Here is a 24363-nt window from a genome sequence, read left to right on the forward strand (position 1 = left end):
AGGGCTTTAGACTTTAATCAAAATCCCCTTTCTCCCTCCACAGCCCCGAAGGACCCTTCCTATAAAATTCAGCCAGCGCTTTACCTTTTGAGCAGACAAAACACCAGCTGACGTTCACGTGGGCATGGTGGCTTTTCCCTTTGGTGGCAGTGAAGTGGTTGGTACACACAATGGTGCTCGAGGAAAGCATGGCACAACCAGCCGCCACACAACTGTCTCCTGCGTGGTAAGCCACGGGACAGCGAACACAGCGTATCATTTTGCCTGGGTACGAAGAAAAAGGCACACAGCGTTTCGGTCACAGTATATTGGCCAAAACGTGTAGGAACTTAATAATTAGAATGCAACAAAACCCCTAACTAGCTAATGGACGAGGGCAGCGTTTCCCAACCCCTCGAGAACTGAGAAGGTCGGCGGATCTCAACTCCCAGAATTCCCCAGCCGGCACAGCGGACTTCAACTCTGCAGCTGGCTGGGGAAATTCTGGGAGTTGAAGTCCGCCCACCTCAAAGTTCTCAAGGGGTTGGGAAGCATTTTAGATTACGGCCTGAGCTCTCATGAGCTCCTCTCTGAAACAAAGGTGAGGGTCCTCTTGAGAGATGCAAAACGAGGCTTATAAAATGGACATTTGGACGCGAGTCAAACGTTCCTAAGAGAAATGCACCAAACCCCTAATTGGACCGGGAGATAAAATGGGCCTTAACTCACTTAACAGCTTAACAGTTAAGCTTAACTGAAATGTTAATTCACTCAACAGCTGCCTCACTTGGCAATAAAAATGTTGTGTGCTCCGTTGAGGTGGTGAGATGAAGGACTACCTGTATCGCTGACCGGAGTCGCAGCACCTCCTCGTGCTCCCGGGAGCCCCCCTGGGACCATCGGCAGCCTCCGAAGGGGACCCCCAGAAGAGGTTCGGAGGAAAGGAGGGGTGGGTGGGTGGAAAGAAAGGAAAATACCTTTAGATACTTTGGGGTTGGAAGGATTCGCCACGTGGCAACTCTCGCAGCTGTGCAGGGGGCACCGAAAGCCCCGGTTTTCCACCATGGTGAGGGGGAACTTTTTCACACAGGCTTCGTGGTAAAACTTCCCGCAGTGGGAGACGATGCAGCGCTTAACTTCCAATTGCTTCTCCTTGCACACGAAACACGTGTGGATCCCTAGACGGAAATTTAAAGCCACATTCAGGCGTTTCTCACGAATAGAAGGGAAACCAGGATCGTTTTTAACTGCAGGTGGAGTTAAAGCTGGTATTAAAGTATCTGGAATTAAATTATCTGGAAGAAAAAAATATTTTTCTTCTTCTTCACTAGCCTCCGCCTTTCAGCGTTAAATGTCTACCTTTGTAAATCTCTTTTAGGGAATAGTAGGGAAAACCGGAATGGTGACTACTGTCGGGTGGATTCCGTCATTGTCAGCAGAAGAAGGGCCGCCTTTATCCCTCTTGGGAGACGGGTGGATGGAGGGGAGGTCCGTCTCCAGCTCTCTCCAGCTCAGTTCATCAATCAACCAACCGAGAATGCTCCACAATTAATCACCACGTTCTTGGATCTGGCAGAAATCCTTAAGACTTTCGCCTTACAGGTAGTCCTTGAGTTATGATGGGTTGTTTAACGGCTGCTCAAAGCACCCAAACTTCGTTTGTTTGACGGGGGGCACTACAGTGGCCCCATCTTTGAAATCAGGGCATAAGTAATTTTTTGGGGGGGGGGGGGGGTTCTCATTGCAAAATCAAACCGGTCGTAAGTTGAGGACCACTGCACAAAACAAAGGGATAAGGAACCTTGTCCTCCTGAGCAAGGAGAGCAGGGAAACACAGGGGCATCATTCCTGCTGTTATTTTCCCAGCATTAACCTCTAACGGTCTGGGCTTCCAACCGTTGCTTTTGGGCAAGGAGGCGCCCAGAGGGCGAGACCCAAGGGGCGAGCGTTTTGCACAGGGAGCGTGCAAAGGCCACCAATCCCCACGGAAGGAGACTTGCCTGAGGTGCACTCGCCGCACACAAAGCGTCCTTTGGGCCTCCCGGAGAGGCCGCTGCAGCTGGCATGGAAGGCCCCAAGACAGCGTCCCTCACACAGCATCACTTCCCCGGGCTTCTCACAGACCTGGAGAAGAGAAAAAGGAAACCTTACAAGGCGAAGTCAACACGTCCTCGCCCTTCGTCCAGAAGGAAACCAGAGTCCGAGGCAAAGGATTGCTCAAAGTTCCCATTGATGAAGAGAGCCACGTTGGCACATCTGGGAAAACCCGAATCTGAAAGCTTCCCGGTTTCCCCCCCCCCCAGTTGTACGTTCAAGATCTCCCCCCCCCCACCCACAAGCCCATCCCATGGCCCAATCTCCCACTGCCACACTGGCAGTTCCACCCATCCACTTCTGGTCAGGTGCAGAGGCAAAGGATGACCTTGGCTTTCTAGAAAGAATGTTGTTATGGCTGCATATCATCTAACTCCATACAATCCCATTTCCCCACCATAGAAAATGCATAGCAGAAGAATAGAAAGTGTGGCAGGCCAGAGATCCAAAAGAAAAGATGGCGGCAGGCCTGACAGGCATCTTTTTAAGGGCTCCTTTCCTAAAAACAAAATTCAGATTAATTGAGCAGAGGCCCCTTTCAACCTCCTTGGAAAGCGTCTCGAAGGGACACCCGTGACAGCCACAGACCTGGCTTTGAGGAGGAGCTTCCAGAGAGCATTTGTGGCTTCTTGAGGGGGAGAAAAGAAACATCTGCAGATTCTTTTAGTACAGGGAGTCCGATGGATATTTCAACCTACCTGCTCATGTTACGTTTTCAGATTTACAGATAAGAACACGCCTTGACAAGCCTTAATTGCTTACTATCAAGCGGAGGGACCACATAAGATGCATTTTCCCCCACGATAATCTCTCCCTCACCTGGTCTTTGCAACAGTTTTTGGAAAAAGAACTTGCTTGAGGAGAACCTTCCTCTCTTACCTGACAGACAAACTCCTTCCTGGCTGTGGCCCCCCGGTCGGACTTCTTGGACAGCTGGGAGGCCTCTCCAAGTCCCTCGTCGGCGCTTTCGTAGGGAGACTCCGATCTTTCGTCTCCTGGGCCATCTGAAATCTAAATACCACAGGACAAATTAAAGAGCCTCTGGGCCTTCTGAGCTAGCATGGCTTCTCTGGAAAAGAAACTTATGATTTATTAGCCACGTCAGCCCTGCAGGAGTTGCTGAACTACAGATCTCATCATCCCCAAACAAGTCCTGCGGGAGGGAGCCCTTAAGATTTCTTCTGCAGCAACGCCCCAAATTGTCGCCCATCAACTTTCATTTGTGACGTCCGTGAGGCGCATTCAGTGGGTTAATTAATTCCAACATGGATAATTTCCAGAGAACAAGCGGCTGACCTGTGGTGCCAACTATGAATTCATACGCGTGACTCCTATGACTGACCAGAAGCTCTTACTGGGGCCTCTCAAGAGGTGAGACCTCGCAAGGAAGGGAGCCCTCGGGTGGGCCTGGCTGATCAAAGCTTTCCCCTCTCTTTCCCCAACAGGTGGGAGTTCTGGAAGCTGAGCACTCAACAAAACCGAGAATCTGCAAGGCGTGAGCGCGCAGGCGACCATTTGAAAAGATGACAGGCAAACAAGCTAGTCCTCAGTGGGAGATCTGGGTGCGTCCTTGCTTGCTTGCTACGGGGGAGTGACAAATTCAGCCGGGAGGCAGGTCCGCCTACTGTTAATTTAGCAGAGCACAGCACAGCTCTGCCAAAGGACACGGGTGTGTGCAGGGGCACGTAAGTGTATGAACATGTCGCATGAAGGTTTGCTGGTAGCGCGAATGTGTTGGGGTCAAATCGGGCCACAAGAGAGGGTTTCCGGCACAGGAAGGGCCCCCTGGCCAACTCTGAAGGAAGGGCTTAGCTGGGGGGCAGGGGGGATCTTGAGCCAGGGTGTGAATCTCTGCATTGAAACCCGTTTTTTCTGTCCCCATCGTAGCCCACCTGCGAGAACGACAGGGTGCCTTTATCAGGGACAGGGCTCTGAGCCCCGGCTGCACAAGAGTCCCCCCACATCGGCCATGGGTAGACGGCAACAGGGAAGCTGTGAGAGGGGCCGGTTCATGGGTGGCTCTGAAGAGGCTTTCTTAGGAAGACCCCTGGTCAGGGAGACGTCTACAGAGATCCCCAGTCATCCAAGCCATGGTTCTCCCCAAACGGCAGATGGATTTTCTTGGTTTTCCCTGGAAGACATTTTGCTTCTCACCCAAGAAGCATCTTCAATGGAAAACCAAGAAAATCCATTTGCCATTTGGGGGGACAAACTAACTTTGGGACCTGCTTAGAGAATTATCCTATTGATATCTGGAAAAAGTGAAGAGTTCTGAGCACTAAATTTGCACATCCTCCTTGGATGAGAAGAGTGTTTCACTTAAGGACAGAAAACTAAGCTGGCTTCCGTCAGTACATAATGCGCAGTGATTGACTCAGAGGAGAAACTGAAATACGGCTATTGTGTTACACAGGAAAGGGAGGACCATCGTCCAGTCCACGAAATCCTTCTGGAAAAATATCTAGACCCGTCCAGTGTCCTTAGTAGGACTTGTCTGACGGACGAAGCCACCTTTTCTTCACCATGGACCCCCCTTAAGTACCTTCTGTGGCCACCGCCCCCGGGACTAAACTCAAGGTTTAAATCCCAACATTTCTTCAAGCCCCCACGGACCCCCTGTGAGGCCATCAGGGCCCCCCAGGGGTCTGTGTCCCCCAGAGGCTGAGAAGCTCTTAGGACGAGGCCACCTACTGTGGGGTGACGGGAGCGGAGGTCTGCCTGGAGGACCTGCGACACGTTCCCTTGCGAAGGACCCGGGCAAATGCCCCCGGACAGGAGGAGGGGGCAGCCCTGGTGGGACCATCAATACCGCCGCCTGGGTTCATGGATGACACACGGGAGGGAAGACACGCAGCCGAGAGAACGGCTCTTCTCGGTCAATGAGCTTAGTTCCCTGTGGATGAACGTAGGGTGCCCATAGGGTCAAGGTCAACCTCTTCTCCTTTGAAGGTGGACCGTTGCACTCTTACTCTTAAAGGGGGGGCAATTATTCTGCTGTCCAGGGTTCAAATGAAAGCAGTGCAACCGAGGTTCTTATCAAGAGCATCAAGAGGGTGGGAGAAGGAGACCCCGCTTGCAGGTCTACAAGAAGGACATCTACCTCGGTTCCACCACAAAACCGCGGTAGACTAAAGAGCGCTTGACGAAAGCGCGTACGTGACGTCATCACAGCGCGACGAAAACAGCACGCTGTGAGCGGTAAATTTAAAATTAACGCGTAAATCTAAACCTAACCCCCCCAAACCTAACGCTAACCCTTAACCTAACCCTAAACCTAACCCTAACGCTTAACGTAACCCTAACCCTAACCCTAACCCTTAACCTAACCCTAACCTTTATGTGAATCGGCTTGCTTTAATTTTATTTTAATTTAATTTATTTTTAATTTTATTTGTCGCGCTGCTGATGACGTCAGGTACACGCTTTAATCGGGCGCGCTTTAGTGGACCGCAGTTTTGTCGTGCCACGTCTACCTCTGCTGGCCTGGATTCAAATCTACTACAGGTTGTACTAAGAGAAGACGGCAGTGGTTGAACGGATCCATGGTTTGCTACGGGGAAGTTTTTTGCAATCATGCGACGGAGCCATTTCGACCCTGGGTCAACGGTAACTTTTTCGGTTTCCATTGTAATTTCAAGCAGCCCCTAAACAAGTTGAGGGCTAGCCTCCGCCCTTCCCTGTCAATCATTGTATTGATCGCTGCGTTCTCTTGGACAATGTGATGGAAACAGATCCCAGAAGAAACCTCTTTATGCTTACTTGATCAATCGTCCCGTGGCCCTAATCCATGTTCACTAGCAATGATCACCAAGGGGAGAGTTGATTTAGGCTAACCAGATTTTATGATCTTTTTATGGCGGTTGTTAAATGGGCGCCACGGTTAAGTGAGCCCATTATTTATTATGGGGGAGGGTTTTTTTGCTGGAAATTTGAAATAAACTTGAGTTTTCAGCAAAAATGTTGTAAATGGTGGTCACGTAACTGAAGGATTCTGCAAACGGCAGTAAGTGGGGGCAGGTGGGGGGGCAGCTGCTCACCTGACTTAGGGCGGAGGTGGGCGGCCATCAGATGGTCAAATCCAGGTCCTAAACGCCTTTCCCGGGGTTTGTCGTAACTCTGAATGGTTGCTAAGCAACTGTTAAGGACTACCTATAGCAGTGTTTCTCAACCTTGGCAACTTGAAGATGTCTGGACTTCAACTCCCAGCATTCACTGGCTGGGGAATTCTGGGAGTTGAAGTCCAGACATCTTCAAGTAGCCAAGGTTGAGAAACACTGACCTATAGAAATGCTTGCAGGGTGTGTTGTCGTTGTAAGAGGAGCCAAGGTGGCGCAGTGGTTAAATGCAGCACTGCAGGCTACTGCTAGATCAGCAGTTCAGCGGTTCAAATCTCACCGGCTCAAGGTTGACTCAGCCTTCCATCCTTCCGAGGTGGGTAAAATGAGGACCCGGATTGTTGGGGGCAATATGCTGACTCTCTGTAAACCGCTTAGAGAGGCCTGAAAGGCCTATGAAGCGGTATATAAGTCTACTGCTATTGCTATTGCTATTGCTCCGAGTTTTGAGGTTGCCAAATACAAAAAATACGCACCACCTGAGCAAGCACAACGGGGGCTGTGTGGGGCTCAAAGGTGCCAAAGGACAGGTGCTCCCCCACCTCAGAGGGAGGAGACGGTGGGCCAACAAGTGGTTGAAGGGTAGGTTCCCCCCTGCAGGCCCCAAAAGCCTTTGTCCTCCTCCCCACCGCAACTCCTGCACAGGCTTAATTGCATTTTTAGGAGAGAAAGCCATCTCGATAGCCAGGAAAATGTACTTTCCCTCTGGCTCTTTATCTCGCTTGTGAGCTGAACGTGTTTTGATTTTGCTTTAACTCTGCCAACAGAGCCCACTTCTCTCCGTTTCATAATGTTTCCCTAGAAGCGCTTCTTCTTCTTCCTAAGCATTTTAAGAAAAGCTTTGGTTGAAATATTTGGGATTAAGCCGCTTTTGGAGAGGCCCAAGTAGTCCCAGTCAGCGCCACACCCTTAAGAGTTGGCCTCCAAGAGAGTTGGATCTACCCCGTATCTGAAACGCTTGCAGCCAACGGCTTCTGCTGGGACCCCCAACTTTCATGCCTCACAAGGACCTGGGGAAGCCAACTCAGGAAAGCAATAGCAATAGCAGTTAGACTTATATACCGCTTCCTAGGGCTTTCAGCCCTCTCTAAGCAGTTTACAGAGTCAGCATATCGCCCCCAACAACAATCCGGGTCCTCATTTTACCCACTTCGGAAGGATGGAAGGCTGAGTCAACCCTGAGCCGGTGAGATTTGAACCACTGAACTGCAGATAACAGTCAGCTGAAGTGGCCTGCAGTACTGCACCCTAACCACTGCGCCACCTCGGCTCTTAAAAGCTGGCATGAGCTCATCTGACCTCAGTGGAGAACCACAGCGGAGTTCCCGCCAGCTTCTAGAGCCGAGGTGGCGCAGTGGTTAAATGCAGCACTGCAGGCCACTTCAGCTGACTGTTATCTGCAGTTCGGCTGTTCAAATCTCACCGGCTCAAGGTTGACTCAGCCTTCCATCCTTCCGAGGTGGGTGAAATGAGGACCCAGATTGTTGTTGGGGGCGATATGCTGACTCTGTAAACCGCTTAGAGAGGGCTGAAAGCCCTATGAAGCGGTATATAAGTCTAACTGCTATTGCTCTTCCTTCCTTCCTTCCTTCCTTCCTTCCTTCCTTCCTTCCTTCCTTCCTTCCTTCCTTCTTCCTTCCTTCCTTCCTTCCTTCCTCCCTCCCTCCCTCCTCCCTCCCTTCCCTCCTCCCTCCCTTCTTTCCTCCTTCCCTCAGCCTTCCATCCTTCCGAGGGTGAAATGAGGACCCGGATTGTTGTTGGGGGCGATATGCTGACTCTGTAAACCGCTTAGAGAGGGCTGGAAGCCCCATGAAGTGGTATATAAGTCTAACTGCCATTGCTATTCTCCTCCTCTCTTCCCTGCCAGAGGTAAACTTACCAGGCTGTATTTAAAGAGAAAGGTGAACGGAGGGAAAAGGTCTTTATAAACCACATTCATCTTGTTTCAACCGTTATTTCTTTCCATCGTTTAAAGAAAGCAAATTTAAGTCGCTTGCATCTTTTTTAATCTGTCTTCCATTGTCCATTTGCAGTTTACCTCATTCTCAGTTAGGGATGCGGAAGGAGACGAACTTTTGCTATAAGGGAGATGCGAAGAGTCTGGTCCCGAGGCCCGATTCCGTTTCTTCAGTGGCTTGCAGGCATCGGACAGGCCTGTTGTTGTGGTAAAATAATTATGGTTTATAAAGAGAGATTAAGTGCCCCAGGGTCTTTCCTTGAAGGCAACATCGCCCGATGGACGCATGGAGAATTTACAATATTCTTTCGAGATCCCCACGGTTTAGAATTAGAAGTATAGAGAACAGAGACACAATTAAGAATAGTTCAGAAATAATGCCTGTAGCATATTTGCAATCTAGCATTCCATGGGTTCCCCCACCTTTTCCTTAAAATGTGACATGGACGGATTGGCTCAATAATTCTGTTACTGGTGTTTTCTGAAGTATATTTGCAAATAATTTTTGCAAGGTCCGAACTCCTTGAATACTCACAGGGACTAATACTACTATCTATCCATCTGTCTCTGCCTATCTATCTACGGTATCTGTCTCTTTACCTCTATTCATCTGTCTCTGCTTATGTCTGTCTCTCCATCCATCCATCCATCCATCCATCCCTGTCTATATGTCTGTCTATCATCTATCATCCATCTTCATCTGTCTATCAATAAAATCTCTCTCGCTCTCATCTGCCTCAATCTGTGTCTGTCCATCTAATTACAGAAGAGAATTCCATTCACCAATTCTAAGAATCTCGCAGGGCTTTCCCATCCTTTCCTGATCGATTCTCTAAATGTGGTTTGTGAGAGCTGGAGGCTCCCTCCGCGTAAACCAGGGGTTCCCAACCTATTTTTGGCCATGCCCCTCCTAAGCATCTCTCAAATCCTGATGCCCCTCCCCCCCTTGTGACATATAATTCTTACTTTACTCAAAAAGTGAACTCTACTCATGGGGAGGAAGCCTAAAAGGCCATTAACTTGGTTTAAATAAGGTTCAAGTTGCCCCCATTAAAAATCAACCCCCCCCCCGTGGGGTGTGTTCCCCCATGTTGGGAACCAGTGGCGCAGGCGTTTCAGTTGGGGTGGGAGGCTAAAGTGAAGGGGGGAAAGGGGTAACAATTTAGGACCCCCACCTTCAACAAATAAAAGGGGTGTCCTACTACTCAAGCGTAAAGAGGCATTGGACTGGTGCCACGGCGCATGGCCCCAAATTTCAGCAGCCGCTTTGAACAACGGAGCGTAGAGTCTTTTTAAGGCTAGAAGTCACGCATGACGCTCGCTCTGACCACATTACCTGACTGCTTCTTTTGTGAGGTTTCTGTGACTTTGGCAGAGTTTGTTTTCGTGGTTTTGTCATTGCTCCTCTCCTTCTATTATAAAAAATTGGGGGGGGGGGGGAAGGAAAAGAGAAAATGAAATATAGAAAAAGATAAAGAGCCCTCCTAATTTAGATATAGAAAGAAAACAACGGAAGGAAATAATCACCCCATTGAAACAGACTCTAAGTAAAAATATAATCTCCACTTAACCATCCATTTAATGGGTCAATCCATCGATCGATTACTCCATCCAATTAAATCCTCTGCTCCAATGAGGCAGAAGGCTATTTTGGTAGAACAAAGCCAAACAATCATCAGGCTGGTTGCCACCATGGCACCTCCAAGTAAGCCAAGAACATCATAATTACCTTCTGATCCTTCTTCTTATCCATCATCCTCAGCCTTTTCCTGGGGGCCTCTTGACCTTCAAAATCTTCCGTGGGTTTCCTTGTCCTCTTTACAGGTTTCCTTTTATTTCCATATAAGTTACCTTGGAGTAGGGATGGGGAGACTTACATGAAAAAAGTCTGAAGCTCATTTAGAAATTATCTCGAACCAAAGCAGTTACACGCTAATGTTCTAAGACAGCCGGATAATGTTTATTAACCCTAAACATCTTGTGGCTCCCCACTTCTTATTAAAACCAGCCTTTGCAGCGCACACCTACCACAGCTGAGCTTATACACAAAAACATCCTACAACTCTCCATACCTCTAATATTATTATTTTTTCATTTTAACTTATAATGGATCTACAACCAGGGGTTTTGCTTCGAAGGAACTTCTTTTAAGAAGCACACTAATGCCGTATAAAGCAATTATCCCATTTTCTGAGATTATTCTGCGATAGGACATCACCCTAAGGCTGGGAAAGCATAAAGCATAAATGCACGTGTTAAGGGAATTTGTTTTATATAAAGACCAAGGGAAGAGGAACATTTTAGACAAAGACTGTGAAAAAGAGAATTTTAAGTACCTCCTTGCATATCTATACCTGAAGCCAGCGGGTCTGAGTAAAACCCATTTGAAATAATAAAAGTTCCATGTTACAAATTTTCAGAGCATCGCAACTAGTTTATACAACCTATTTCACTAATTCTCCTTTGTATGTAAAGATTCTATTCTCTATCCCCCAAATCCCCTATTCAAGTGTACCAAAACTTTCTAATTGCCCTTTATTGTCCCCCAATTATATTTTTCAGCCTAGGGGCAAATTTCTATTACTTAATTTGGAGCCACGTGACTTCATTCAAATGCTTTGGGGGGGGAAAAAAAATCAAGATTCTTCTGCTGGTTAATTAAAATTTCAAGCCTCAAAACAGATCTTGCTTTCCTATAACACGTTTTCTTTTCTTTTTTTAAAAAAATGCGTGGACAACTGTTCGTTTCCGCCTGCCAATCAATGGTGAAGTTTAAAATCTATTGGGAGAATCTATGACGTAGGCCAAGGTTTTGACATAAACTCTACCGGCTGCAAAAACCGTCTTCCACAGGTCCCTAAAGGTGCCCAACCCTGAAGGTTTATATCTTATACAGAGATAAGTGTCCCAAACGGAGGAAGCAAGATTCATTTTAATTGGATGGTAAGAAGAAAACTACCATAAAGCTGGACAGGAATTTGTACTACAGCACTCAAATATTTAATTCAAGATCCATAAAAACGCTAAAACTGAAGGAGCACAACATTTGAGAGAAAGAGATTATTGAGCAGTTACATGAAAGGCAGACTTAAGTAAGGGTTACTTAGTTTAAAATCAACATTACACAGCACAAATTTCAATTACTTCTGGATCTTGGTCTTCTTTTACGTGATCCTTGAAAGGCTTTGGGTTTGGCCTTGGTCAAACTCCGCTGGGCTGAACCTTGAGAGATACAGAATGTTGTGTAGTCTCGTTTGCTTTTTAAAACCGACACCCACATATTTTATACATTGAGACAAAGCATTCAACTTTCCCCACAAGTCGTCATTTCACACACAGATAACAAAACTGACTATAATTTTAATACATATTGTCCAAAATTGAGAAACCTTTTCCAACACACTCTCATTCTTCTCATTGTCCAAAGCAGCAACCTGATATCTTAAAATTTCTGTCATAGTCCAACAACGTTATACAGACTATATAATATTAATACTGAGAAACAAAAATATGGCTTTTCTTTTTTTCTGCCTTTAGGCATATCCACCCTTCCAAACCTGTAGCTCCTCAGGATATTAAGCTAAAAGCTTTATAAAAATGGAGATCTGGCCAGATTCCTGCAGATTCTAACAATGCTCTCCACCGCTATCTACACCCGTGTCAGTCCTGGAAATGTTTTAAGCGTTGTCCGTTTCTGCACATCCACAGATCTTAATTATTGCAAACACAGGGACACAGATGCAAACCCCCCCCCCACTTCGATTTTAAAAACAAAGAGTTACGTGCAGAGCGAATGTATTAAATTTAAAAATTTCAGCTCAATTTCTTTCTAATCTCCATAATTCTCATTTCGTCGACAGCGATACAGGTGGCGGCTGCTTAGAGACAGGAAGGGAATGAGAACACCAGCATATCTACAATAGATTTACACAGAGCAACTTCGCAGAACAATGACCAAGAAATGTAGACGTGATCGACTCTTCTGGTTTAAATTTAAAAAGGGGGGAAAAGAAAAAAGAAAGGGGAAAAAAGGACCGCGTTCACTGCTTTTATCAGCACAACATCCCAAAAAAGTTAGAAACGGAAACAGTGAAAGCTGATCGTCCCTACAGGCTGAGAACCGTGTGCTTAATTAGACATGACTACACATATTAAAACTTTTAGTTAGAGTATACTAGCACAGTTTTACGTTTACCAGTGTCTTCTTCACATTTGGGAGAGGTCACTAGGGCAAATTTTGTGTTATAGCGTGTTTTCTGTTTTTCACTAAGCATGTTCCACTGTGACTCCAGCAGCTCCTCGATTTCGTCGCAGGAAGCGTCAGGATGCTCAGCCACCACCTGGGCGGAAGAGAAGGGAGTGAGAGGGAGAGCAGAGGGTTCCACCACAAAACCACGCTCGACTAAACCGCGCCCGACTAAACCGCGTCGCTGACATCATCAACAGGGCGACAACAGCGCGGAGACAGAAGCACGCTGTAAACGCTAAACCTAAAATTAACCCCTAAACCTAAACCTAACCCCCCTAAACCTAATCCTAAACCTAATCCTAAACCTAACCCTTAACCTAACCCTAAAGCTAACCCTTACCTTAAGTTGAATCGGCTTGCTTTCAAAGCGCTATTTAAAGCGCCCTTCTTTCTCCGCGCTGGCTGTTGTCGCCCTGTTGATGACGTCAGCAACGCGGTTTAATCGGGCGCGGCTTAGTCGAGCGCGGTTTTGACGGGTCACGAGAGCAGAGAGCCCGGGACCCGCCCAGCTTTTGAGTTTTTCCCCCCTTTCCATTTATTTGTTATTTTAACTTTGTCAGGTGACGGACGTGTCCCAAAAGGGTTTTTTTTTTTCCTCCAAAAGGCGGCAGGATTTTCTTTGGTTTTTTCCCCCCCTTTGTGGCTGCAAGGAAGCGAAGTGTCTTCAAGGGAAAAAAGACCCCGAGGAAATCCAGCTGCCTTTTCAAAAAAGCCGCCCTTGGGACGACCGTGATGGAGAATAATCTCGACGGACACAAAGGACGAGCATTTGCCCCAAGGAGTTTATATCAACTTGCCAATGTGTTAATCCTCCAGCTCCCACCACAATCGAGCAGCCCAAAGGTTACGTCAAGGCAAGAGAAATATTTGTTACGTGAGTTTTGCCCCATTTTATGACCTTTCTTGCCACCGTTGTTAAGTGAATCACCGCAGTTGTTAAATTAGAAACACGGTTTCGGATCCAAATCTTCTGCACACCTTAAAGGTCCTGCGTCCCCATTAACAGAAGAGACACAAAGGGCTCAAAAACCAAGGCCAGCGGTAAGAGTCCAGCTCTGCAAACACCATGTCAGGAAAAAGCGCCTGCAACTGGCAGATAAGCGCCCACAATACAGGCAGCCCTGACTTATGGCTGCTCGCTTAGCAGATGCTTGAAGTTACGACAGCCCACTCCAGGGGCACTTATGACCCAGTAGGAATTTCATTTTAATGTATGCCGATTAATGCACATTCAAAGTGACGATAAAATTATTCTATTTTATTCTGTCCCGTTCATTCTGTATTCTATTCCTATTCCTTCCTGTTTCTATTCCTATTCTGTTCATTCTGTATTCTAATCTAATCTATTCTGTTCATTCATCTATTCTATTCTATTTCTATTCCTATTCTATTCTGTTCATTCATTCATCTATTCTATTCTGTTCTATTTCTATTCTGTATTCTATTCCTATTCCTTTCTATTCTATTCATTCTGTATTCTAATCTAATCTATTCTGTTCATTCATCTATTCTATTCTATTTCTATTCCTATTCTATTCTGTTCATTCATTCATCTATTCTATTCTGTTCTATTTCTATTCTGTATTCTATTCCTATTCCTTTCTATTCTATTCATTCTGTATTCTAATCTAATCTATTCTGTTCATTCATTCATTCATCTATTCTATTCTGTTCTATTTCTATTCTGTATTCTATTCCTATTCCTTCCTATTTCTATTCTGTTCATTCTGTATTCTAATCTAATCTATTCTGTTCATTCATTCATCTATTCTATTCTGTTCTATTTCTATTCTGTATTCTATCCCTATTGCTTTCTATTTCTATTCTATTCTATTTCATTTCTATTCTCTATTCCATCCCATTCTTCAGTTCCAAATTCCGGAGGGCTGCCCCCCTCCCCCCCATCGTTTGACTGTCAGTGTTCACAGCTGTCTATCTCTCAATTTAGACTAAACTGCCAGACCTTCAGAAGGCGGGACAAGCCCCGTGGATTTTTGCAAGGCTTCTGAGACCCTCCCCAAGTGGGGGTCAAGGGGCTGAGGAGGAGCCTCGGGGGCTCTGTGGCCCTTAAGGGACCTGAAGAAGAAAACGAGGGAAGACTCACGATACGGATTCTGGCGACACCAACCTCATCTCGGTGCTTCTGGCAAAAGACCAGGAACTGAGGGACTCCGTCGCTTTTCCGATTCCGGGGAGCGTAGGGAATCACTTTCTTCCTCCCGAAAGGGGAGCCCCCCGCGCCTCTCTCCTCCGGGTTCCTTTCGGGAGGGGTGCTCGGGACGGCCTTGGGGGCGAAGTCGTCCGATTCCCTCGTGCAAAGCGCCTTGGTCCTTCTCCCCCTTTTGGCCGGGACGTCGTATTCTTTGCTGGACTTCAGACTCTGCGAAAGGTCTTCGTCCGAGTAAATCTTATCCATCTCTTCCAACGACTTCACCGCCAGTCCGGCTTCCTTCGCCACCTGGGGGTTGAGGACCGGCCTGCCCCGGATGTAAATGAAAGTGTACTTGGCTTTCCTTTCCTCCAGGCCCATGGAGAGGGCGTCTTTGGACTGCTTGAGCCCCATCTCCCACTGGGGACGCAGCTTTCCCGAAACCGGCTTCAGCATCTGCAGGAAGAAGGCGAGAAAGAAAGGCCATGGAGTCTGGTGTCAGGCCTGCCGCCATCTTTTCTTTTGGGTCTCTGGCCTCCCACACTTTCTATTATTCTGCTATGCATTTTCTATGGTGGGGAAATGGGATTGCACGGAGTTAGATGCTATGTAGCCATAACAACATTCTTTCTAGAAAGCCAAGGTCATTATCCTTTGTCTCTGCACCTGACCGGAACTGGATGGGAGGAATCTGTCTTCGTGGCAGTGGGAGATTGGACCATGGGATGGACTTGTGGGTGTGGGGGCAAGATCTTGAACTTTCAAAGGGGGGGGGGGCGGACCTGGGAAGCTTTCATATTCAGGTTTTCCCAGATGTGCCAACGTGGCTCTCTTAATCAATGGGAACTTTGATCTTGATTTACTTTTGGATGCTCTTTGGAAGCCTGGCACCTGATGAAAAGCCAGCACTTTCCTCCCTTCGTATCAAGATGAAACCAAAGGCTCTTATAGCAGGCAGACAAAACAGCCCAACGATTAGGAAGCCCAAAACACGGTTACCTTTATTTTCTCTGCTTTGTTAGTCGACTGCTTGGCACTTTCCTGGCACAGTTGCTCAAACTGCTCCTCCCCTTTGAAGGCGACCAGGCTCTTTTCAAACACCCAGGCTCGTTCTGGCGCATCCCCAAAAAACTGTACGTGATACTGGCGGAAACTCTTTTTCTGCCCTAAAAATTACAAACCATTTGTAGCTTAACAGAGTCACATGCAAAGATGGAGTCACAACATTTGACGGTGTGAAGTTAAAATCTCCCCAGTATTTTTGCCGAGTTCAGTTGTTCAATACCAGCTTGGCATCCTAGATGTGGGGTGGGGGTGGGGTCTCTTTCTTGGCAATGGCCAGGATGGGGGCGGCATTTGGAGAGCTGAAACCCACCCATTGGAAGACTAACCAGATGGAGGAAGACAGGGAATGGCTCCAGATATCGTGGCCTAGCATAAAACACAGCTGCAGGAGGTCAGCCCTTCTGCTGATGAATGACCTCTTGGCTTAGCATTGTGTACGGATTCAGCAAAACCGCAGCTTGTTCAACAAGCTAATAAATTTAGCACGAAGCGTGAATCCACCCTGTCTCATCCATTTCAATTGTGTCGGATTCTTAATGGCAAAGCCAAAACTGTTCCTGAAAGAGGCTGTTTAATGAACGAGCATGTGCATCTTTCAAGACAGTGGGTAGAGACGTCATGACCTCTCCCACCTCTGGCATTGTCCCCCCCCAAAAGCCGCACCCCATTTAGGCCTTCACCAATGGCCTTGCGAGGGTCAGCCTCTCTTTAAAAAGCCGCCCGGCGCTGCAGGTGAAGTGGTGGCGGGCTGCCCCTAAAGACATCCCACGGCCGGTGGTACAGTCCTCGCGATGGAAGAAGCTTCAGCGCATTTTGAAACTGTTTACAGGTAACCCTCAACTTAAGACCAGCATTCAAAGTTATGACGGTCACTGAAAGGGTGCTTTACAGCCTGAATAGCACTTCCGGTCATTGCAAAATGTTACACACAGAAACACCCTACAAAGGTGTGGCTCCATTTGGGACAGTTGGCAAGCAGCTCGCATTTATGACTGCATGTCCTAAAGTTGCATGACTGCAATTTGCAATATATATCTATATCTATATCTATATCTATCTATATATATTATAGATATATATCTATTAAATTTTTCGCTGATAATGGATAAGAGCCTGTGGCCTAATGGCTAAGATCTCTGCCTAGTATGCAATATAGCCCAGGTTCAAATCCCAGTAAGGGTATGGCTAGCTGATGAGAGCTAAATAGCTTGAAATAGATCTATACTAGTCTCCCTTTATTTATTTATCAGCACAAATAAAAAAACAAAAAACATATATATATAAATATATAAACATAAATGAAGGTATTTTGGCTGAATATATATATATATATATATTCTATATATTCTCAAATGGAGGTATTTTGGCTGGAAACTGGTGAAAAACTCCCAGAAACTGGCTCTGTGTGTGTGCGTGTGTGCGCATGCGTGTGTAAATGGATGGAGAGAGGGGAAAGAAGGGAGGGAGGGAGGGAGGGAGGGAGGGAGAGGGAGAGAGAGAATATTTCTGGGAGTTTTTCACCAGTTTCCAGCCAATATACCTCCATTTGAGAGAATGGATTTGCTGAAAAATGGAGTGATTCACTTAACGACTGCTGTAAACATGGTTGGAAGATCAGGTCCCGTCGTATGGGTGCCTGAACCTATGACCACAACCACATATGACTGAAGGATCACCAGTCAGGTGCGTTTAAAAGCTGCACCCATTCTGCACCGTGGGAACCAAGGCAGGTGTTTGAAGGGAAGGGCCGTTGTGTCGACTTCCCTCCTCCTTGGATTTCTCTCTGTCTGAAACCGGGGGGCTCCCCCCTCCCCTCCCCTCCCCTCCCCCAAAGGACCTACCATTGAGCTTGGTGAAGGTATGGAGGAGGGGGTCTGTGGAGATCATGCAGGGCCACCAGGGGTATCCAGACACCTTGGACCAGACCACGTCTCCCACGCTGTACTTCAGGAGGAGCGTCTTCTCCTCCTTCCCAGCCACCAGAGAAGAGTCTTCTTCTTCTTCCTCCTCTTCTTCCTCCTCTTCCTCAGCAGAGATCTTTAGGGAGGGGGAGGGGAAAGGAAACACACCCAAATTCTAGCAATGAGAACACTCCCGCGCTTGAAGAGACACGAAACTCCAACGCTTCTTATTAAGGTTTCAATTTTAAACAAGAGCCGTCGTGGCCCAGTGGTCAGAACGCAGCATTGCAGGCTAAACTCTGCCCACCGCCAGCAGTTCGATCCTGACCGGCTCAAAATTGACTCAGCCTTCCGAGGTGGGTCAAATGAGGACCCAAACTGTTGGGGGGCAAAAGGCTGACTCTGTAAAGGGGCTTAGAGAGGGCTGGAAAAGCAATATGAAGCGGGAGAGAAGTCTAAGGGACGTTGCTATCTCCAACCTGGATGTATTCAGTAGTTTGAAGGCACTTTGGGGCTCTTAGGAGAAACAGCTAAAAAGGCAGCCAGGATTTCACTTCTGATGCTCTGTGGAATTCTCTGGTCTTCAAGGAGGGAGAAGGGCTGCTCTTTAGCAATGGAAAGGGAGCATGCAGATGGAGCTCGGTTTGCTACATCATCCACTTAGTGACCATTTGAAGGTACAACGGCACTGAAAAGAACGACCTATGGCTGTTTTCCACAGGACCGTTGCCTCACCTCCATGGTCATGTGATCGAAATTCAGAGGCTTGGCAACTGGCATGTACTTAGGATGGCTGCCATGTCCCAGGGTCACGTCAACAGGGAAGACGAGTCCACTTAACGGCCATGTCACTAACTTAGCAGCTTGGTATGGCTGTTGTGTGCTTTTAAATTGTGTATTGTTATGTTCGTCTTTTTTATCCCCTGTCTGTACCCCCTTCCCTGACTTGGATTGTGAGCCGCCCTGAGTCCCCTTCGGGGAAAAGGGCGGCATATAAATGTAATAAATCCAATCCAAGCTGTAGTTATCCACTTAATCGTTTGCGGTAAAAAAGGCAGTAAAATGAGGAAAAACTCACTTAACAACCATCTTGCTCAGCAAAGGAAATTTTGGGCTCAATAGCAGTTGTAAGTCGAGGACTACCTGGGTGTCTTAAGAAGGGAGCTTCTTCGCTCAGTTTCTGTAGGGATTATGGGTTTGGGGGTCACCATATAGAGAAGGACTCTTTGCTTCAGATACCAGGAACTTCCAAGGTGGCTTTAAATGAGTCAATTCCTAAGCAAAACCCACTCCTGGATGTTGTGGTTCTCCAGGTCTTCTCCAGAGACACACCTGAAGCCCTCTTGGAGATGACCGTTTCCAGGAGGGCCCCAGAGCTGCAATCCTTTTGAGAAAGACACCAGGAAGTCAAATGAATTGGGGGAGGGGGATGCTAGGAGTGATCCATAACGGGGCCTTTGTTGTCCTGATGAAAGTGGACCTTATTGGCAAGAAAGGCCTGGACAAGCCATAACAACCCAGAATCCGCAGGAACCTTCTCAAGATGTTTCTCCAAATGGAGGTGTGAAGAGCTCATCTTTTGAAATCTGCCGAGCTCAAAAATCAAAGCCGCTTAGTTGTTTCCATCAAAGAAACTGAAGCATTAAACGCCACAGCAACGCCACCTGGAAAGCACCTGCACACACTGCCACCTTTAAGGTGGGAAACGGCAAGACGAGATCTAACTTTCCTTTCGTAAGCATTTTACACTGTGCACTATGCAGTTTTGCACTGTGTCCAAAACCATTTCTGGCCTCTGAATGCAACTACATTCCAAATCACAGGTCTAATTTCCTTGTCAGTGTTTCTCAACCTTGGTGACTTTAAGTCCTGTGGACTTCAACTCCCAGAATTCCCCCAGCCAGCTGTGCTGGCTGGGGGATTCTGGGAGTTGAAGTCCACAGGACTTAAAGTCACCAAGGTTGAGAAACATTATTCTAGGTCTTCTCCCTCCTGCAACTTACGATCAGACTCGGGCTGCCTTCAACTGTGCCGGCAGCTTCCTTGGAATCGGCCAGCGACAAGGAATGAGGAATTTAATTCCTGACACTCCAACACACACACACCCATCTCTAGCAAGCGGGACTCTTTCGGAAGACAGTGGATACCGCAGGGGATGAGATGCGTCCACGTGAAGGTGTTGCGGGCTGACAATTAAGGAGTCCAACAGCCTCACATCTTTTGCTGATGGTCTCACAGAAGTGGCCTAAATCATTATAAAAGTCCAGTTTTACTAAAGCAGTGTTTCTCAACCTTGGCCACTTGAAGATGTCTGGACTTCGGGAGTTGAAGTCCGGACATCTTCAAGTGGCCAAGGTTGAGAAACACTGTACTAAAGGGTCCGTGTGGAATAAGGTCCTGGAAACAGCCAAAATATCTACAACTGGGAGATTGGCACTTCCTCCATCTAATCTCTTTGAGTAGGTCCTTTAACCAAAGCACTTTCCGTGACCCATCAAAACCGCGGTCCACTAAAGCGCGCCCGATCAAAGCGCGTACGTGACGTCATCAGCAGCGCGACAAATAAAATTAAAAATAAATTAAATTAAAATTAAAATAAAATTAAAGCAAGCCGATTCACATAAAGGTAAGGGTTATGTTTAGGGTTAGGGTTAGGTTAAGGGTTACGTTACGCGTTAGGGTTAGGTTTAGGGTTAAGTTAAGGGTTAGCGTTAGGTTAAGGGTTAGGTTTAGGGTTAGGTTTAGGTTTTGGGGGGGTTAGGTTTAGATTTACGCGTTAATTTTAAGTTTACCGCTCAAAGCGTGCCGTTTTCGTCGCGCTGTGATGACATCACGTACGCGCTTTCGTCGAGCGCGCTTTAGTCTACCGCGGATTTGTGGTGGAACCAGCACTTTCTACCCCAGTATAAATCTATCCAGGCTCATAGTTTGATATGTCTAACATTAAAAGGAGACCCTCCTCTCTTCAGCCAGAAATCAGGCCTGGACTTGTCCTAGCGTCCATTTGAGAGGAGCCCTCGCAGAGAGAAAGGCAGAAAGGGACTCTTCAGAGCTCAGTTTTACTCAAAATCAAAGCCCCGTTTTCTCTCTGGAGGTTCTCCGTCATCCAGGTCTTGGTTGTCCCAAGGATGCCTTTTCCAAAAGGAAGCTGGAGTCTCTTGCTTCAGTCGAGACCCCAAAAAGCCGCCCTGAGTCTCTTGAGAGTGGGCGGCATACAAACCCAATAAATGATGATGAAAAAGTCCGGTTGCATCTCCTAAAAAGCACCTTTGGGACAACGCCTTACTTTGATAAAAACGTAGGGATTGTTCGCAACCTCGGAGGGCGACTGAGGAACCTTCTGCTTTGTCCTACATCTGAGTTACTCTAAACTTAAAAATACTTCAAACACTCTCCACGTCAACGGAGAGGAACTCTAACTGGTTCCTGTCCTCAACAGAGATAGAGAAGACAAAGGTAGCTTCAATCAGAGTAGAGCTGGAAGGGACCTTGGAGGTCTTCTAGTCAAGCCCCCTGCTCAAGCGGGAGACCCTATGCGATTTGAGACAAGTGGTTGTCCAATCCCTTCTTAAAAGCCTCCAGTGACCCACAACTTCTGAAGGCGACTTCTGTTCCACTAGTTAAGGAGAACCGTATTCTCCAGTGACAAGCCATTCGGTGAATTTCAGTTTTTAACACACCCAATGATTTGGGATTGGGAGGGAGAAGCCAAACCCACCCCTTCATAGAAGAAAAGCATTGCACTGCCTTAGGCTGATGATCGTACTCTGCATGCATTCCTCATATATTTAATATTACGTATCCTCATGTATAGGGCCGTGGTGGCGCAGTGGTTAGGGTGCAGTACTGCAGCCACTTCAGCTGACTGTTATCTGCAGTTCGGCAGTTCTAATCTCACCGGCTCAGGGTTGACTCAGCCTTCCATCCTTCCGAGGTGGGTAAAATGAGGACCCAGATTGTTGTTGGGGGCAATATGCTGACTCTGTAAACCGCTTAGAGAAGGCTATAAAAACACTATGGAGTGGTATATAAAGTGCTATTGCCCTTCCTTCCTTCCTTCCTTCCTTCCCTCCCTCCTCCCTTCTTTCCTCCTTCCCTCAGCCTTCCATCCTTCCGAGGTGGGTGAAATGAGGACCAGGACTGTTGTTGGGGGCGACATGCTGACTCTGTAAACCGCTTAGAGAGGGCTGAAAGCTCTATGAAGCGGTTTATCAGTCTAACTGCTATTGCTCTTCCTTCCTTCCTCCCTTCTTTCCTCCTCCCCTCAGCCTTCCATCCTTCCAAGGTGGGTAAAATGAGGACCCGGATTGTTGTTGGGGGCAATATGCTGACTCTGTAAACCGCTTAGAGAGGGCTGGAAGCCCTATGAAGCGGTATATAAGTCTAACTGCTATTGCTATTTAACACTCTCTGCCACAGGAAGCCACAGGCATGTCGATCAGAGCTCCTGATGGATTCCTTGCCTGGTTCAGCCCCGTCTAAACCAGACTTATTCAAGCGCAGCTTTCATTATCTCTGACCACCAGGCAGGGGTGGGGGGGAATGGTATCACTTGTGGTTCAAACTGGGACAGAAGGCGGCTTCCCCAGGGCATCCAGATGAGCTACCCCCCAGGGCGGATAAAAATCAATGGTTTTCTAAAAAAAAAAAATCTGAAAAAATCAGATTTTTAAAAAAATTTAAATCGGGTTTATTTTAATAAAATGCTTTTGGAATAAAAATCTATCTAAGGATAGTTTTCTATTTAAGATACGTTAATAATTTAGTTTATTCAGCATGAAATGGAGCTGAGTTGTGCAGCACGAGGACGCCGTATCTTCTGCAATATTTACATTTTTGGTAAACTCGTTGAATGAATCCAAGCTCTGCAAGCTGAGATCACATGCCCTGCACTGATGACGCATTCACACAATTTCCCACAGCAGAGGACAGTTTGCTCTTCAAAAATTATGATTTAAATCGAGTTGATTTAAATCAAGCCCTTTTCCTAGTGATTTCAATTGACTTGATTTAAATAAAATCCAAATCAAGGCAAGGGTAAGTCCCTTTTATATTGTGGCAAGAAAATCATAGGCATACAGGTAGTCCTCGACTTATGACCACAATTGAGACAACATTTTCTGTTGTTAAGGGAGACGTTTGCTGCGCTTTGCCCCGTTTTACGACTTTCCTTGCCACAATTGTTAAGAGGAGCACTGCAGTTGACAAGTTAATAACCCGGTCGTTAAGTGAACCTGGCTTTCCTTGTCAGAAGGTCGCAAAAGGGGATCACGTGACCCTGGGACACAGCAACCATCGTGTCAAGTGTCCGAATTTTGATCACCTGATCATGGAGATGCTGCAAAGGTCGTAACTGTGAAAATGGTCATAAGTTGCAATTTTCAGCGCGGTTGCAACTTTGAATGGTCACTAAATGAACTGTCGTAACTCGAGGGCTACCCGTGTTCTGCAGCCATCACAAAGCTCGACTCAAGGATGTCTTTACCTTCTCAGAAGCCACGGACCGATTCATCTGAGCAAAGACCTTAAAGCCGGATTTCAACCAAGCCACAAATTCTGCCCCCCGCCCCCCAAAACAACGGCCGGAGGGGAGCTAGGGTACCTTTTCGTCAGAGGAACCGGACGAACTGGACAACAGAGCCGCTTCCACGAATCCTCGCTCCAGCAGGGAGTCGTACTTGATGCTCCTCTTCCTGCTCCTCTTCTCCTTGCTTCCCGGATTTGGCTCCGCCTGAGCGACCTCCAGCACGCTGTCGCCACAGATGGAGGACTCGAAGAGGGGCTTCCCGTTCATGTACGTCTTAGTGATTTTCAGCTTGATTTCCGGCGAGCCGTTCTTGGCCGGCGTAGTGTTGGGGGGCGTGGCGGCTTCCCTGACTTCCTGAGGCTCGAATCGCAGCTTGGCCTCCTGCGCCCCGGATTCCCCGTTGAAGACGCGGGAGGTCAGGTCCTGGAGCTTCTCCACGGGGATGAAGGGCAGGGCGTCGCGGCCGTTGTATTTCGGCATGACATCGTCCTGTAGTGTGGCGGAAAGGTGGGCCTTGCCCAGGTAAACAGAACACTCCCGGCTCACTTCGCAGCTGGGCGGCTTTCCGGTGGGACCCCCCAGGATCTCGGGGACCGGCTTCATTTTGATGTGGTTGGCACCTTTCTTGGGGAGCAACAGCGAGTTACTTTTGAAATCCATCGCGGAGGTTTCCAGTTTATTGGTATTTCTGCGTAAATAAGGGAACAAAGCCACAAAAATTGTATTATTAGTCCCGGAGGAAGCCCACTGAGCATGTTTGGGGAGCCGAGCATTACCAAAAACACGCTCTCAAAATAATATAAACCCAACCCAAACTTTGAGGCTGATTCGGCAGTGCAGCTTCTAAGATAAAATAATCACGACCCCCACTTTTAAAAACCACATTGGATTCTTCTAGGTCTGTGATGGGCAACCTATGGCACGCAGAGCCATATCTGCTGGCATGTGCACCGTTCGCTCCATTGCACATCCATGCGCCAGCCAGATGGTTTTCAGCCTTCCAGAAGGCTGGGGGAGGCTGTTTCCGCCCTCCCCAGGCTCCAGGAAAGCCTCTGGGGCCTGGGGAGGGCGAAAAATGGGCCCAACGGGGCCCATTTAACCTCTGCCCCACTGGAGGAAATTTGCCCCGCCCCCCAGGAAGGAAATACCAAGCTCAGCTGGAAGGCGAGCAGTGCAGTGCGTTGGGTGCGTGTGTGGGGTTGTGCAGGCCTGTGCATGTGGGGGTAGCACTTTGCATTATGGGTGCCCGCATGCACGCTATTGCGTGCGCACCGTTGCATTTTTTGCACCCAACAGCCAAAAGGTTAGGCATCCCTATTCTAGGTGA

At 47.5% G+C, this 24363-nt stretch overlaps 1 protein-coding gene across 1 annotated transcript in view; it reads right to left on the minus strand.

Moving 5' to 3' along the window:
- The window catches only part of NSD2 (nuclear receptor binding SET domain protein 2), a 48929-nt gene that overhangs the window by 12862 nt on the left and 11704 nt on the right, over positions 1 to 24363 (minus strand). The window contains exons 2-14 of the mRNA XM_087726193.1: positions 23112 to 23724; positions 17450 to 17645; positions 15543 to 15709; positions 14523 to 14999; positions 12341 to 12485; positions 11290 to 11367; positions 9875 to 9996; positions 9482 to 9557; positions 8227 to 8342; positions 2953 to 3084; positions 1980 to 2103; positions 957 to 1157; positions 85 to 264 (exon numbers count right to left, since the gene is read on the minus strand). Of these exons, the coding sequence (XP_087582319.1) occupies positions 85 to 264; positions 957 to 1157; positions 1980 to 2103; positions 2953 to 3084; positions 8227 to 8342; positions 9482 to 9557; positions 9875 to 9996; positions 11290 to 11367; positions 12341 to 12485; positions 14523 to 14999; positions 15543 to 15709; positions 17450 to 17645; positions 23112 to 23696 (2599 nt within the window). The 5' untranslated portion in view covers positions 23697 to 23724. The remainder of the gene's footprint in view (positions 1 to 84; positions 265 to 956; positions 1158 to 1979; positions 2104 to 2952; positions 3085 to 8226; positions 8343 to 9481; positions 9558 to 9874; positions 9997 to 11289; positions 11368 to 12340; positions 12486 to 14522; positions 15000 to 15542; positions 15710 to 17449; positions 17646 to 23111; positions 23725 to 24363) is intronic.

This window comes from Thamnophis sirtalis, unplaced genomic scaffold (assembly GCF_051295495.1).
Source record: "Thamnophis sirtalis isolate CommonGarterSnake01/CBP01778 unplaced genomic scaffold, rThaSir2_p1.2 scaffold_12, whole genome shotgun sequence".
NCBI classification, from domain to species: domain Eukaryota; kingdom Metazoa; phylum Chordata; class Lepidosauria; order Squamata; family Natricidae; genus Thamnophis; species Thamnophis sirtalis.